The sequence below is a fragment of the Ochotona princeps genome, chromosome 2, assembly GCF_030435755.1.
Source record: "Ochotona princeps isolate mOchPri1 chromosome 2, mOchPri1.hap1, whole genome shotgun sequence".
Lineage (NCBI taxonomy): Eukaryota > Metazoa > Chordata > Mammalia > Lagomorpha > Ochotonidae > Ochotona > Ochotona princeps.
Window position 1 is genome coordinate 1,073,308 of NC_080833.1, and position 15,406 is coordinate 1,088,713.

The following is a 15,406-nucleotide window of genomic DNA, read 5'->3' on the forward strand; positions in this document are numbered from 1 at the left end:
TGCTCCCCGAGGACTTGGCCCGCTCGGGTCTGGCATCCGGCTTGAGGCAGCGCGGACACAGGATGGCACACAGAGCAGGGACAGGGGCCAGGGTCAGGATGAGGGAGAGGGGAAGCCGAGGTCAGGGCAGCGCTCAGGCCCCACGGTCACAGCCGGGTGCCCTGGGGGGACAGGCACGTCATCCAGCAGGCCGGCAGGTGCTGCCCAGGCCCAGGTGGGCATTCTGCTTCCGCCAGGGAGCCGTGCAGGGCTCTGGACGCTGTGTCCAGCCAGGGAGACCTGGTCCTCGCTCGGGCAGCGCCTCCCTCGCTGCCCACAGGCCATGGGGTGGGGCTCCAGGGCCCGAGGGGCTCACATCCCGGGCTGCCCCTGCCCTGCCCTGCCCCGAGGGACACACAGCCCGGCTGCCCCTGCCCTGACCTGCTGCCCGCCTGCTGCGCGCAGTCTCCATCGACTCCATCCAGGAGGTGAGCGAGGGGCGCCAGTCCGAGATCTTCCAGCGACACCCCGACGGCGCCTTCGACCCCAGCTGCTGCTTCAGCATCTACCACGGCGGCCAACGCGAGTCGCTGGACCTGGTGTCGGCCAGCGGCGAGGAGGCCCGGCTCTGGGTCACTGGCCTGCGCTTCCTCCTGGCCGGCATCCGCGACGAGGACAGCCTGGCCCGCCGCCAGCGCACCCGCGACCAATATCCTTTGGCCCAGCGGGCGGGGGGAGCGGGCGGGCCGGGCTCGGCGTGTTGGCCCTAACCCGCCGCACGTGGCTGAAGCAGACCTTCGCCGAGGCCGACAAGAACGGCGACGGCAGCCTGAGCGTGGCCGAGGTCCTGCAGCTGCTGCACAAGCTCAACGTGAACCTGCCGCGCCGGCGGGTCAAGCAGATGTTCAGGGTGAGGGCGGGGCCGAGTGTGCGGGGGCGGGGCCAAGGCGCGGGGGCGGGGCGGGGGCGGGGCCGAGTTGCGGAGGGGCGGGGCGCGGTCAGGCCAGCTCGCCCACTGGCCCCGGCCCAGGGCGGAGGCAGGTGCCCGGGAGCTCCCTGGACGTCGCAGGCATGCGCAGCCGCTGAGCCCAGAGTGCGGGCATCGTGGCTGTCCTCTCGCATCCCACTCCCTGCTTGAAGGGACGCTGGGAGTTACGAGGTGGCCTCCTCCAGCCTGACAGCTCCCCCGTGTCCAGCCCCTGGAGGCTCCTGGCTGTGCTCTCACAGCTCAGCACAGGGAAGGGGCAGGTTGCTCACTCAGGCCTGCAAGGGTCCTGGGACCCCCAAAAGGCCCACTTGGGCGATGGGGCTGGCCCGTGGCTTCCATCCGTCCTCAGCCTCTCGTGGGGTCCTCTGTGGTTGTGTGGAGCAGGGACGACTGAGAACGCGGGGTCCAGGGCACCCAGCGGAGAGTGAGTGCATGGAGGGTCTGGGGGCCTGGGGGTCCCAGTTTGAGCTCTTGGCGCAGGAGCTCGGGGCAGCCATAGCTGCCTGCTGTGTCAGCACACTGGGCCCAGGGCTCGACTCTAGCCTGTAGCCTCTGGGAGGCGGGGTTAGAGGGTGAGACCCCCTGCGGGCTGAGTTCCGGGGCGGCTTCAGGAGGAGCAAGGACAGCACGCACTGGTCAGCCTGCTGGACAGAGCTTGGCCCTGGCGCGCCTGCATGGCCACCACCTGCAGGCGCACAGGCAGGAGCCGTGACCTCCAGCCAGCCCAGTCACACTGCAGTTAGCATCAATTTGGCCACAGACAGATCTCAGTATCACTTCCAGTGTCTGGAATTGCCTGGTCTGAGGTCTAGACTGGGTAACAAATGGCTGGAATGTAGATTCATTAACCGTCAGTGGGCGTGAGGCTGGAGCCTGGCCTGGCCACACCTGCTCTCAGACCCTCTTACCCCAGGGGACATCTGGTGTGAATGAGGGCCCTAGGGCAACTGCGCTGGGCCTGCCGTGGGCTGGGTCTGCCTTACCCCGGGCCTGCCTTACCCCGGGCCTGCCTTACCCCGGACCTGCCTTACCCTGGGCCTGCCGTGGGCTGGGTCTGCCATATCCCGGGCCTGCCGTGGGCTGGGTCTGCCATGCTCCAGGCCTGCCGTGGGCTGGGTCTGCCATATCCCGGGCCTGCCGTGGGCTGGGTCTGCCATGCTCCAGGCCTGCCGTGGGCTGGGTCTGCCATATCCCTGGCCTGCCGTGGGCTGGGTCTGCCATGCCCCGGACCTGCCTTACCCTGGGCCTTCTGTATGCTGGGTCTGCCATATCCCGGGCCTGCCGTGGGCTGGGTCTGCCATGCTCCAGGCCTGCCGTGGGCTGGGTCTGCCATGCCCCGGACCTGCCTTACCCCGGGCCTGCCGTGGGCTGGGTCTGCCATATCCCGGGCCTGCCGTGGGCTGGGTCTGCCATGCTCCAGGCCTGCCTTACCCCGGGCCTGCCGTGCCCCGGGCCTGCCGTTCCATTCATGGTGGGGTTCATTGTGAGGCCACGGGGTCGGGGCTCGGCTCTGGGGCCATAGCAGCCTAGTGTACATGGCTCTGCAGCCCCAGTGTGGACACACGAGTCCTACTGGGTGCCTACCTGCCCACCTAGCCATGTGCCAGCACAGGCCAGGGCCTTCCTGCCCCAAGCGACACTTTCCTGGGGGGACAAGGACACAGGACGTGGCTGTGCCAGCTGACTTGCTGACAGTCCCCTCAGTTTAGAGGGGACCTTGAGGCACCTCCCTGCCCTGCCCCTGCCTCGCAGGAAGCTGAGGCGACGTGGGAGCAGCTGTCCCCGTCTGGCCGTGGCACTGACCTGCCCAGCCCTGCTCATGGACGTGGGTGCGGAGCTGCCCTGAGAGGCATGGCCAGCACAGATGCGCTCTCCATCGTGCTCAGAGCACCGCCACAGCTGGCGACATCTCCGGCCGGAGGACCCCAGGGTTCACCTGAGTGCCTTGGCCCCTGGGGTGATGGGGTCAAGGTGGGGTGATGGAAAGGTGGCAGGTGCTGCCCTCTGCCAAGCCAGGTCCCCACATCAGGAAGTCCTGGCTAGAAACGTGGGGTCCGGCAGGATAGCTGTGTGCAGGGAGCAGGCAGTTTGAGGGCGGTGGGCCTCACTGTTCCCTGGCCAGGTCCCCAGAGGCCCTGGCAGCGCTCCTGGCAGGTGTGTGTAGGCCCTGCTCATCAAGGCTCCTGAGCTACACCCTGCAGGGCCAGGGAAGGGGGCTCCCCTGGGCCAGGAAAGGGGGTCCCCAGACCAGGAACGAGGGTCCCCCAGGCCAGAGGAGGGGTCCCCCAAGCCTGGTCAAGTCCAGTCAAGGTACATCTGGCTCGTGTTGGGCTCCTGTGCAGTCCTGAGGTGCCCCAGGGACCACAGCATCCCCGGAGCTCCCTCTACACAGCAGGAGCCCGGTCACTCTGGGCCAGTCCTGACCTTGGCCATTGCTGCTGGCCTCCCTGGCTCTGGCCCTTGGTGGGGCAGCTATGAGGACTGCTGGGGATCCCTTGTGTCCCCCGGGGGGCACACATTGTCACTATCCAGGAGACCTGGCCACCAGCGCCCAGGCCTGGGGACGCTGCATGGCATGGAGACTTGCAGGAACAATTCTGGAGTGGGGTGTCACTGGCAGGTGTGGGGTGTCGCTGCCCGTAAAGGAGCTTAGCGCCATGGTGACATGTTGCCTTGTGTGAGGCCGCTGCTCTTACCCCAGGGTGGGGTGCTTTGTGGAGTCTGGTTACAGCTGCTCCTGGAAGGCCAGGCTGCCTTCCGGAGGGCGTGCTCTCCCTGGCTGCAGAGGCCCTGGTGAGCCCAGGAGCCCTCATGGGCATGCCCAGGGAATGGCCCTAAAGCCAGTGTTGAGGTTGGCAGCGGGGAGGCTGGCCTGGGGCAGGAGGCCCACAGGACACAGGGAGCTGGCCTGGGGCAGGAAGGCAGGGCTCGGGGAGGCTGGCCTGGGGCAGGAGGGCAGGGCTCAGGGAGACTGGCGTGGGGCAGGAGGGCCTGCAGGGCACGGGGAGGCTGGCCTGGGGCAGGAGGGCCTGCAGGGCACAGGGAGCTGGCCTGGGGCAGGAAGGCCCACAGGGCTCTGCAAGTGGCTTTTGGGGCACCCTTCTGATTTGCAGGAGGCTGATACAGACGAGCACCAGGGCACGCTGGGGTTCGAGGAGTTCTGTGCCTTCTACAAGATGATGTCCACCCGCCGGGACCTCTACCTGCTCCTGCTGTCCTACAGCAACCACAAGGAGCACATGGACGCAGCAGACCTGCAGCGCTTCCTGGAGGTGGAGCAGAAGGTGGGCTGCTCGCACCTTGTGGCCTCTGAGCTCAGGGATGTGTGAGCCCCCGCCCAGCCTCACAGGCTCTGCCGGCCCTGGCTGCTGTGCCTGACGGCTGCCTTTCTCCTCTGAGGCCTGTGGGTGCTGTGGACACCTGGGCTGCCTGGGATACCATGGCTTATTCCTGCACTTGCTGGTCCTGGAACAGGGCTCCATGGTCTGCTTCTAAGAAGCAGCCCTTCCCTGCTCTGTCCTGGGCTCCTGGACCCTAGGAAGTCCTGTCCATCCTTTGGGGCCCAGTGGTCTCTGGATACTGCCTCACCGACCTCAGGGGCCTGACATGGGCTGGGCACCACCGCTCTGGCGGCAAGAACTGGAGGCCAGCAAAAAACGGGTGGGGAAGGCCACAGCCACTGGGCAGAGTGCCCTGTGGGGGACCTGGAGCCCAGCTGGGTGCACCATGTCCCTCTGTAATCCTGGAGCCAGTCCACCTGCACCAGTGTCTGCCTAGCCAGGTGTCGACCCAGCGGTTAAATCGTCCGACTCTCCATGTCGGGGTGGGAGGTCTTGGCGTCAGTCGCCTTCTCTTCGTAGTCTGTCCTTGCTGATGTACAACTGGGAAGGGTCCTGGGTGTGCAGACCTGGGTCCCTGCTGTTCTGGGCAGGGGGGCTGTGTGTGAGGTCCTCTGTCTCTCGAGACACATAAGGGGGCATGGTCCAGTGGAAGGGTCTGAGTGAGTGGTCAGCCAGAGAAGACCGCCGGAGTCTTGGTAGCTGTTGTGGCCCCGCTGACCCTCGTGTGGCCTGAGCAGAGGTGGTATGGAGGTGCCTGAGGCTGGCCCAGACTGGGCACCTGCTAGCCTGGCCCTGCTCGTGCCTAGATGGTGGGCGTGACCCTGGAGAGCTGTCGGGACATCATCGAGCAGTTTGAGCCGTGCCCGGAGAATAGGCGCCGTGGGGTGCTGGGCATTGATGGTGAGTATGGGGGAAGGGCAGCCACCAGGCCTTGTTCCCCGTGGCTCCCCTCACCCCACTGCTCCCCTCGCCCCCTGTGGCTCCAGCACGCCCCACACAGTTCCCCAGACCCCATGGCTCCCCACGCCCCCTGTAGCTCCATGTGCCCTGGTTGCTGGGGCGTGGACCCAGGGTGACCCTTCCCTGCCCTGCCAGGCTTCACCAACTATGCTCGCAGTCCGGCCGGCGACATCTTCAACCCAGAGCACCACGGCGTCCACCAGGACATGACGCGGCCACTGAGCCACTACTTCATTACGTCTTCGCATAACACCTACCTGGTGGGGGACCAGCTCATGTCCCAGTCTCGGGTGGACATGTACGCTTGGGTCCTGCAGGCGGGCTGCCGCTGTGTGGAGGGTGAGTGAGGCTGGAGGGGCGGGGCGGGACCCCAAATGCCCCCAGGGTGACCGCGCCCCATCTGCAGTGGACTGCTGGGACGGGCCGGACGGGGAGCCCATAGTGCACCACGGCTACACCCTGACCTCTAAGATCCTCTTCAAGGATGTGGTGGAGACCATTAACAAGTATGCTTTCATCAAGAACGAGTGAGTGGGGGAAGGGGACGAGGGGGGAGGGGGAACTCCCAGATGTCCAAGGGCTGGGGTGGCAGGGACGGGGTGGCCCAGGGCTGGGGGTGTGGCAGGGACGGGGTGGCCCAGGGCTGGGGGTGTGGCAGGGACGGGGTGGCCCAGGGCTGGGGGGGTGGCAGGGACGGGGTGGCCCAGGGCGGGGGGGTGGCAGGGACGGGGTGGCCCAGGGCGGGGGGGTGGCAGGGACGGGGTGGCCCAGGGCTGGGGGTGGCAGGGACGGGGTGGCCCAGGGCGGGGGGGTGGCAGGGACGGGGTGGCCCAGGGCTGGGGGTGGCAGGGACAGAGCTCCCTGGTGGCTCAGCGCTGGGTGCAGGAGCGCCTGGTCCGGCACACACTGGGGGACAATGCTGCCCTCAGTTGCCCTTGCAGCAGCGGCCCCAGGGAGCTGTTGGCATCCAGATCCGATTTTCTGTCGCTCAGTTCTAGGCGACAAAGCAGTGTAGCTTCCGGAGCTGGGCATACAGCAAGACTGGGTTAGGGAAGGGGCCCAGGAACACCCCACCTTTGCACATCCCACCTGCCGCCTGAGAACTAGGGAGAGGAGGGCTCCCTGCCCTCTGATGCTGAGCTGGGTGGGGTGTGTGGCCAGGCTCCTGGCTCCTCCTGGGGCAGGAAGTGGGCAGGGCCGCCTGCAGGTCGGGGTCAGAGGAGCCGTATGTGACTCCAGGCCACACCTGTTTAGTCCAGGCGGTTTTCCCAGCATTCCTGGTCACCTGTGGTTTTTTCTGCTGCTGTTGATCCCACAGCTTCTTAGCCGCCCCGTAAGGCCTCCTCTCCCAGCACTCAGCTTCCCTCAAACGGTTACAATTGGTTTATAGACTTACTTTTGTGAAAAGCAGTTAAACACAGCAGGAGATCTGCCATCTGCTGGTCACTCCCCATATGGTTGCGACCACCAGAGCTGCGCCGGCCACCAGCAGCCATGAGCTCCAGCCAGGAGACTCCCTCTGAGGACAAGGCCCCAGGCACCTGGCCGTCCTCCACTAATTTCCCAGGCGCCTTAGCAGGGAGCCAGGACTTGAACCTGAACCTGTATGGGGTGCTGGCGTTCCAGATATCAGCTAGGCTTGCTACCCACAACCATGGCCCCTCGCCCAGTTGCTTTTCAAACCTTGGGGACCTCCTACCAAGGCAGCCAGCAACCTCCCCCACCCCCAAGCCTCCTGTTCTGCCCAGCCCAGCCCTGCCCAGCCCAGCCCAGCCCAGCCCAGCTCTGCCCTGCCCAGTCCTGCCCTGCCCAGCCCAGCCCTGCCCTGCCCTGCCCTGCCCAGTTCAGCTCAGCCCCGCCCTGCCCAGCCCAGCCCTGCACTGCCCTGCCCAGTTCAGCTCAGCCCAGCCCTGCCCTGCCCAACCCAGCCCTGCACTGCCCTGCCCAGTTCAGCTCAGCCCCACCCTACCCTGCCCAGCCCAGCCCTGCACTGCCCAGCCCAGCCCAGCTCAGCTCTGCCCTGCCCAGCCCTGCCCTGCCCTTTCCAGCTCAGCTCAGCCCTGCCCTGCCCAGCCCAGCCCAGCCCAGCCCAGCCCTGCACTGTCCAGCCCTGCCCTGCCCTGCCCTGCCCAGCCCAGCCCTGCCCAGCCCAGTCCTGCCCAGCTCAGCTCAGCCCTGCCCTGCCCAGCCCAGCCCAGTCCTGCCCAGCCCAGCTCAGCCCCACCCTGCCCTGCCCAGCCCAGCCCAGTTCTGCCCAGCCTTGCACAGCTCAGTTCAGCCCAGCCCAGCCCTGCCCAACCCAGTTCTGCCCAGCCCAGCCCTGCCCTGCCCTTTCCAGCTCAGCTCAGCCCTGCCCTGCCAGCCCAGCCCAGTTCTGCCCAGCCCTGCCCTGCCAGCCCAGCCTCACCCTGTGGGTCTTGCCTGGTGGTGGCAGGTACCCGGTGATCCTGTCCATTGAGAACCACTGCAGTGTGGCCCAGCAGAGGAAGATGGCCCAGTACCTGACTGACATCCTCGGGGACAAGCTGGACCTGTCCTCGGTGAGCGGCGAGGAGGTCACGGTGCTCCCGTCTCCGCAGATGCTCAAAGGCAAGGTCCTGGTGAAGGTGAGGGCTCAGGGCAGGCCCGGCAGGACACCACCCCACCTGTCCCATCCCCTGGAGCCCCTCCCCCACTCCTGTGCCACCCCTCCCCCCCAGGGGAAGAAGCTCCCAGCCAGCATTGGCGAGGACGCAGAGGAGGGCGAGGTGTCGGACGAGGACAGTGCTGACGACATGGAGGAGGACTGCAAGCTGCTGGATGGCGACGTGAGTCAGGCTGGGCCGCCCTGCGCCTGTGAGCGGGCCCCGCACTGTGTCCTGCCCAGGCCGGGCCGCCCTGTGCCTGTGAGCCGGCCCCGCGCCGTGTCCTGCCCAGGCCGTGCCGTCCTGCGCCTGGAGTGGGGCCCCGCGCCATGTCCAGCTGGAGTTAGGCCACCTGCTGGCCCCCGTTCCCCAGCTGCTGACCATCCTGGGCCTCTGGGGGCCTGTGGCCTGGCTGGCTCCTTGGAGTGGGGGCAGTGTGCTGGGTTGAGACTGCCCAGGATCAGTGCCTGCCGGCTGCAGCCTGGAGCCTCTGTTCTCTGGCATCATTTCCAAGCAGCCACAGAAGGGGTCCTGCCCCGCTACCCCTGTTCCGCTGCCAAGGAGCATCCCCCACAAGGACACTTTGCCCCCAAGAGCTGCCGTGGGAAGGCCCTCTCAGCCCTATGCCAGTGCCACTGTGGCCTGACCACGGAGGCTGGGCTGGGGAACCCCTGTGGGGCCCAGGCAGTCCTGGAACAAAGTCCCCCGGCCGCAGCCTCCCCTGGTCCCAGGCCTGCACGGGTCTCTTTGTGGCTGGTGCTACTAGCAAACATGGCTGTGGCGTTCATTCGTGGCCACTCCAGGCCATGGAGTCCTCCACGTGACACCCGGGTCCTGGCCTGGAGGTTCCCTGTGGCTACCGGCAGGAGACGCTCCTCCGGCTGGGGTCCCCATCCGTGCACCAGGTGGCGCTCAGCCCTGGAGGCTGCGGACACAGCTCCTCCTCCGCTGGGCGCTGGGTGCAGCTCGGGGGGTTGTAGGCTGCCCCGGCTGCCCTCCATGGGCATCGCTGGCTTCCTCAGGCTTCCACCAACCGGAAACGTGTGGAGAACATGGCCAAGAGGAAATTGGACTCCCTCATCAAGGAGTCCAAGATCCGGGACTGTGAGGACCCCGACGGCTTCTCTGTGTCTACCATGCTCGCCAAAGCGGAAGCCAAGGTGAGGCCTGAGCCAGCTGCTTCTCCTGTGGCCAGAGCATGTGGGCCAGCGCCAGCGCACACCTCCACCTGGACGGGCACGCCAGCGCACCTGTACCCACACCCCCACGTGCATGTAGTTCTGCTCACACAGGTGCACACGTGTGGACGAAAACTCAAAACCTGGGGGCCCTGCGTGCTGTCCAGCCGTCAGCTTTGGCCTGGCAGGTTGGGCCTTGGGGGCTGGGTCTCGCCTGCTGCCTCACCCAGCCACAGCAGGCCCCGGTCAGTCTGACTCCTCAGGACCTGGGCTGGGCAAAGCGTGAGTGACTTGGCAGAGCGCACACGGCCCAAGCCCTTGCTAGCGCTGGGCTCCAGCTGCCAGTGACTGGGCAGCGTGCGGGCCCAGTGGTCCAGGCGGCTGGCACCAGGGCTGGGCTGAGGCCGCAGGGTCTGTTGTCTGTGTTCATAGGCGCAGGGCGGCCCAGCCTGACTCGCGTCGCCATCCAGGCCATGCACCACCATGAGCTGCTCATGGCACTGAGACCCCCATTCCCCCTGGGCTGCAGGCGGGGCCCACCTGTACCCTCTGTTTCTCCCTCAGGCTCAGGGCAAGGCAGAGGAGGACGCTGAGGTGGAGGAGGACGGCAGAGCGGGCAGGCAGAGTGCCCGCCTTCTTGGCAGCAGCTTCTCCTGGTACAAGGTTGGTGCCAGGCCCGGAGCCTGGAACGGGAGGCTCCTGCAGCCCCCAGGGCCCCACCGGGAACCTTGTGGTGCCAGCCGGGGCAGGGTCAGCTCGGGGCCACTCCTCGGGCCCAGCTCTGAGCTGGGTCTCCAGGGCTTACGACTTGGCCTGCCTGCACAGAAAAGGGGCAGTAAGAAGGTGGCCAGCGTGGAGGAGGGCAACAGCGACCTGGACTCTGCGGGCAGCCAGAGCCGAGGGTCAGTGAGCGAGGGGCGGGGGACCCTGCATGACGGGCGGGAGTTCTGCTTGCTGTGGCCCTGCCTCCCAGGGTGCCTGTCGGAGGAGGCCCCTGGATTCCAGGCCTGTGCACCTGCTCCCTCTGTGTCTCCTCCCGTTCCCCACCCCCCACCCCTTGGGTGATCTGTGGGGTGCCCCGCCCAAACACCCGCCCCCCTGCCCCGCAGGACAACGCGGCAGAAGAAGACCATGAAGCTGTCGCGGGCGCTCTCGGACCTGGTCAAGTACACCAAGTCCGTGGGCGCCCACGACGTGGAGGTGCAGGGTGAGGCGGAGTGCCTGGCTGGGAGCGAGTGGCGGGGCCCGGCCAGGCGGCACCTGACGCTGCGTGCGCGCCCCAGTGGCGTCCAGCTGGCAGGTGTCCTCCTTCAGTGAGACCAAGGCCCAGCAGATCCTGCAGCAGAAGCCGGCCCAGTACCTGCGCTTCAACCAGCGCCAGCTGTCCCGCGTCTACCCCTCCTCCTACCGTGTCGACTCCAGCAACTTCAACCCACAGCCTTTTTGGAATGCCGGCTGCCAGATGGGTAGGTGGCCAGCCTGGCCCTGGGTCCGCCCCAGTGTGGACAGCCCTGGCTGACCAGGCTACCTCGCACCCCTCCCTGCAGTGGCACTGAACTACCAGTCTGAGGGGCGGATGCTGCAGCTGAACCGGGCCAAGTTCAGCGCCAACGGCAACTGTGGCTATGTGCTCAAGCCCCCCTGCATGTGCCAGGGTGAGGTGCCCAGGGGCCCGCAATGATAGTGGGGGGCGGGCCGGGACGCCTCAGTGGCATACACCATCTGCAGGCCCCCCACCTCTCCCTGGAGCTGAGGCACCCCCAGCTGCCCCACTGACCCCTCACAGCCCTTGGCCCGGGTTGTACCGCCAGGACATGCCCACAGCCAGCCTGCAGATGTCCACATGGGTTGTGGCTGCCCTCCACCTGAGCCTCATGCCACCCCCACCCAGGTGTCTTCAACCCCAACTCTGAGGACCCCCTGCCTGGGCGGCTCAAGAAGCAGCTGGCACTGCGCATCATCAGCGGCCAGCAGCTCCCCAAGCCGCGGGACTCGGTGCTGGGGGACCGTGGGGAGGTAAGACTGGCCAGCCGGCCGGGGCGGGCAGCCAGCAGGGCCCCACCCTCACCGCCCCGCTCTCCCCCAGATCATAGACCCCTTCGTGGAGGTCGAGGTCATTGGGCTCCCGGTGGACTGCAACAAGGAGCAGACCCGCGTGGTGGACGACAACGGTGAGGGCCGGGGCAGGGGGTGGGGGCAGCCTGGGCCGGCGGGCCGTGACCCTGCTCCCTGTGGCTCCCAGGTTTCAACCCACTGTGGGAGGAGACGCTCGTGTTCACCGTGCACATGCCCGAGATCGCCCTGGTCCGCTTCCTGGTCTGGGACCACGACCCCATTGGGCGTGACTTCATCGGTCAGAGGACGCTGGCGTTCAGCAGCCTCATGCCAGGTGGGTGGGCACCTCAAGGCCCCAGGGATGGGCCGCCACCCGAGGAGGAAGTCGCAGGGCCAGGGCAGCAAGGAGGGCTTCCTGGAACAGGGAGGCAGGCACGGATCCCCTCAGGAGTGTAGGGGTGGGAGCCTGCAGACCCCCTGAGCCTGGCGCCCGCTCCCCCAGGCTATCGGCACGTGTACCTGGAGGGGATGGAGGAGGCCTCCATCTTTGTGCATGTGGCTGTCAGTGACATCAGCGGTAAGGTGAGTGCGATGCGGGGGTGATGCTGGCCCCCAACTCCGGTCCTGGTGTCCCTGGGCTGGGTCAGCTCCCTGCCGTGGTGCTGTGCTGCTGAGTGGGCAGTCCGTGGCCTCCATGTCCCCTTTCAGGCACCCGAGGCTGGACTCAGGGCCCAGTGCCCCTGCCCTGAGGTGTCCCTGCCTGGGCGCCCTGTGCCTGCTCCCTTCAGGGGTCTGCCCAGCTTTGGGGGCGGGTGGGGGTGGCTGCGTGGTGCACAGCAGTGGCTCCTGGGTCCTCCCAAGGTCCCCCCACTGGCCATGCCCCGCCACCTGGACCACGGCAGGCCTCTGAGGTCCCCAGCTGTGGAACCCAGCTGCCCGCTGCCCGCTCTGAAGTCTGGCCTGCCTGAGGCCACGCCCGGCGCAGCGGGCCGGCAGTGGCAGGGCGCCTCACCGGCCACCGCTGTGTCTCTTTGCTCTTGCAGTGAGCGCCCCCTAAGTCCAAAATCCAGTTTAGGAGCTCGACTTTGTTAGGAACTGTGCAGGTACCCCGCATGCTCGGCCGTGCCCCCCGCGCCCGAGGCTGGCGTAGCGTCTGGAGGCTGTGAGCTCCTGGGCTCTGGGGCCATCTCTGCCTGGCGGCATTTATGAGGCAGATCCAGGATTCCCCAGGCCCCCCTGGCACCAGGACTCCAAGCCTGAATCCTGGACCTTCTTCTAAATGGCCGCCCGGCCTGCATCCAAGCCACACTGGACTCGGAATCTTGAATCAGGACGAACTGATTCAAGCGCCGGCCACCCTTTGCGCCACTGCCCGCAAGTGGGCCCTGGCCGCTAGGCTAGCCACTCTGCACGGCTCAATCATGACGGGGAGTGGTTGGTGGGTCTGGCCAGGGGCTCTGCGGGATGCATGTGAGGCTCCTGGCAGGGAGCTGTGCCCTGGCCACGGGAGCTCCTGTGAGCAGAGCAGGGCCGTCCAGGAGGGTTTCCTGGAGGAAGGAGCCCTCTCAAGGCCTCGGGACACACTGATCTTGAGCTGGGTTCTCCTGGACAGGCCCTTGTCTGACTTCCTCTGCACGCCGGCCTCGGAGCAGGTGTGGGGAGGGCCTGTGCCAGAGTGAGTCCCCTGGTCCCTCATCTGTCCCAACTGCCTGCCCACTGGTTCTCGGTCACAGCGTAGGGCTTCTGCCCGGTGGCCCAGCTGCCCCGGCCAGCCCGCTGCCTGCCTGCAGCCCCAGGCCTCTTCGGCTATGTGTGCCCCTTCCTTTGCAGGTAAAGCAGGCTCTGGGACTAAAAGGTCTCTTCCTGCGCGGCCCAAAGCCCGGCTCACTGGACAGTCATGCTGCTGCACGGCTCCCCACCCGGCCCTCCGTTAGCCAGCGGCTGCTGCGGCGCACGGCCAGTGCCCCCACCAAGACCCAGAAGCCGTGTAGGGACTCCCCAGAGCTGGTCCTGGGTGCACAGGACGTGGGTGCCCAGCAGGTGGACAACGCAGCGGCCCCCAACCCCAGTCCTACCCTGGAGGGCGCAGCTCACCAGGGGCCTGCTGGCGGTGGGGGCTGCCCCCCAGGTAAGGCACCAGCAGAGAGGCCCCCCACAGTGGGGCAGTCCCCACGGGCCTCCGATGGCCCTGGGCCTGCTGGCATGGCCGCCACATGCATGAAGTGTGTGGTGGGCTCCTGTGCTGGTGTGGACGCCGAGGGCCTGAACAGGGAGCGGCTGCCCAGCCCGGGGCCCCTTGGCGGGCTGGCGCCTGTCAGCCAGCAGCCCCGGGCACAGGCAGACTCACTGGGGGCTCCTGGCCATGGCCTGGGCCCAGGCGACAGCGCCGAGGTGTCCCCAGGGTCCCCACGGGGAGAGCCTAGCGCCTGGTCTGGTCCACAGCTGGAGGAAAGTGGCAGTGGCTGCTCCGGGCTCCCCGCGGGTAAGGTTGGCCTGCCCGCCCGCCTCCTGCATGTGCCCACCGCTTGTTTGCCTCCAGCTGTGGCCTCTGTACCCCTCCTCCTGCTGTGTGGGTGTGTCCTTCGGGCGAGGCCTGGCACCTCAGCCGGCTGACGCCCCTCCTGGGCCTGTGGGTGGCTGTACCCGCCAGGTGGGCGTGGCTGGGGGGAGGTGCGTGAGCCTGGCCCCTGCTCCCCCTCCCTGCACCTGCTGGCCTCCCTGCCCATCTGCCTGCCAGTCGCCAGGCCTCCCCGCCCACTGACTTGCTCTCCTTTCTGTCCTGCCCCCATGCTGCCTCCGTAGTTAGGAACTGAGGCCCGTGAGAGTCAGGTAACAGGCCCCGTCCCTGCCTCTGGAGGGTCCTGCGTGGGGGCCGGGTCCCTCACTCGGCCTCGGGGCTGTGCAGTGGACTGCTGACCATCTCTGATTCGCCTGCCCTCCTCCCTACAGATGCCCTCCCAGTCCGCACGCCAAGCTCCACCTGCCCGCCGTGCAGCCTGGAACCCATCCAGGAGGAGCCCACCCTGCCAGCCACCAGCTGTGCTGTCCCCTCCCAGAAGGGACCCTGGCGTCCCCCAGCAGCTGCGGTGCCCCTCAGGAGTGGGGGCCAGGGTGGTCTGGAGCAGACCCCCAGAGAGCCATGCCCCAGCCAGCGCCCTGGTGGAGCTGGTGAGAGCGAGGGCAGAGGCCGCTCCCAGGCCCTGGGCCAGCGGCCCCCCGTGAGAAGGACCAGGAGCGATGGGCAGGTGACCTCTGAGTCCCTGGCGGGGCCCTCCACGGCCCCTGCTGTGTACTTGGACGCCACAGGCACTGACCGGCTCTGGCAGCGGCTGGAGCCTGGCAGCCACCGCGACAGCATGTCCTCCGCCTCCAGCGTGTCGTCTGGCGACACGGTCATCGACCTGGCCTTATCCAGCCTGGGCCCCTGGCCCTGCCCCACCTCGGCTGCCCGCCTGGGCCCGCCTCCAGTGACCAAGAGCAAATCCAACCCTAACCTGTGGGCTGCTGGGCCCCAGGGACGTGCCGAGCTGCGGTCCCGGCCCCCGGCCCTGCTGGGCTGGCAGGAGTGCCCCGCGGCCGCCAAGTCCAAGAGCCTGGGTGACCTGACCGCTGATGACTTCGCGCACCCCTCTGAGGGCAGCCGTGACCTGGGCCCCGCACAGGGGGCGTGCCGGGTGTCGGGACAGGGGCCACAGCGTGACCCATTCATGGAGCAGCTACGTTGGCTCACGGGCTACCAGGGCGGGGCCCCCGCGGCGCCCACTGGCCCGGTGACAGGCGGCCAGGGCTTCCTGCGGCGTTCATCCTCTCGCAGCCAGAGCCGCGTGCGTGCCATCGCCAGTCGGGCCCGCCAGGCCCAGCAGCGGCAGCAGCGGCTGCAGGACTCAGGCTGGAAAGGGCCCCCAGAGGAGGAGCGAGGCACCCCCGAGGGTGCTTGCTCGGTGAGCCTCAGGGGGTGCGTGGACGCCTTGACCCTGACCCCAGGGGCCGATGGCCTGCTGCTGCTGCGGCTCTGAGCCCGCCTGGCCCGAGGGCATCTAGTGTGTGCCCAGGACTGGTCAGGTCGCAAGGGCAAGGCCCCTCAGAAAGGGCTGGCTGCTGGGACTGGCACCTGCACAAATGTTAGGCAACATGAACATACTTAAATTTCTAGAGGCAGAGCTCACATTAAAGCAACCGAGTCCTTTCCACTCTTCTGCCTTGACTTAAGCCTTGGGAGTGCGACATGCCCTGGGGCCTGCCCTGTCCGCTGTGTCCCAGACCTGGCTTTGGGCCAGGGTC

General features: G+C 67.5%; 1 protein-coding gene across 1 annotated transcript in view; it reads left to right on the forward strand.

The window, feature by feature from the left end:
• Positions 1-15,141, forward strand: part of PLCH2 (phospholipase C eta 2) — a 38,070-nt gene extending 22,929 nt beyond the window's left edge. Inside the window, exons 3-22 of the mRNA XM_058661003.1 lie at positions 445-688; positions 760-889; positions 4,081-4,251; positions 5,115-5,208; positions 5,404-5,607; positions 5,675-5,795; positions 7,703-7,874; positions 7,968-8,075; positions 8,915-9,052; positions 9,635-9,733; positions 9,896-9,972; positions 10,180-10,277; positions 10,354-10,536; positions 10,618-10,725; positions 10,962-11,086; positions 11,157-11,241; positions 11,313-11,459; positions 11,628-11,707; positions 12,956-13,253; positions 14,075-15,141. Coding sequence (XP_058516986.1) covers positions 445-688; positions 760-889; positions 4,081-4,251; positions 5,115-5,208; positions 5,404-5,607; positions 5,675-5,795; positions 7,703-7,874; positions 7,968-8,075; positions 8,915-9,052; positions 9,635-9,733; positions 9,896-9,972; positions 10,180-10,277; positions 10,354-10,536; positions 10,618-10,725; positions 10,962-11,086; positions 11,157-11,241; positions 11,313-11,459; positions 11,628-11,707; positions 12,956-13,253; positions 14,075-15,141 — 3,749 coding nt within the window. The remainder of the gene's footprint in view (positions 1-444; positions 689-759; positions 890-4,080; positions 4,252-5,114; positions 5,209-5,403; positions 5,608-5,674; positions 5,796-7,702; positions 7,875-7,967; positions 8,076-8,914; positions 9,053-9,634; positions 9,734-9,895; positions 9,973-10,179; positions 10,278-10,353; positions 10,537-10,617; positions 10,726-10,961; positions 11,087-11,156; positions 11,242-11,312; positions 11,460-11,627; positions 11,708-12,955; positions 13,254-14,074) is intronic.
• The last annotated feature ends 265 nt before the right edge of the window (positions 15,142-15,406 follow it).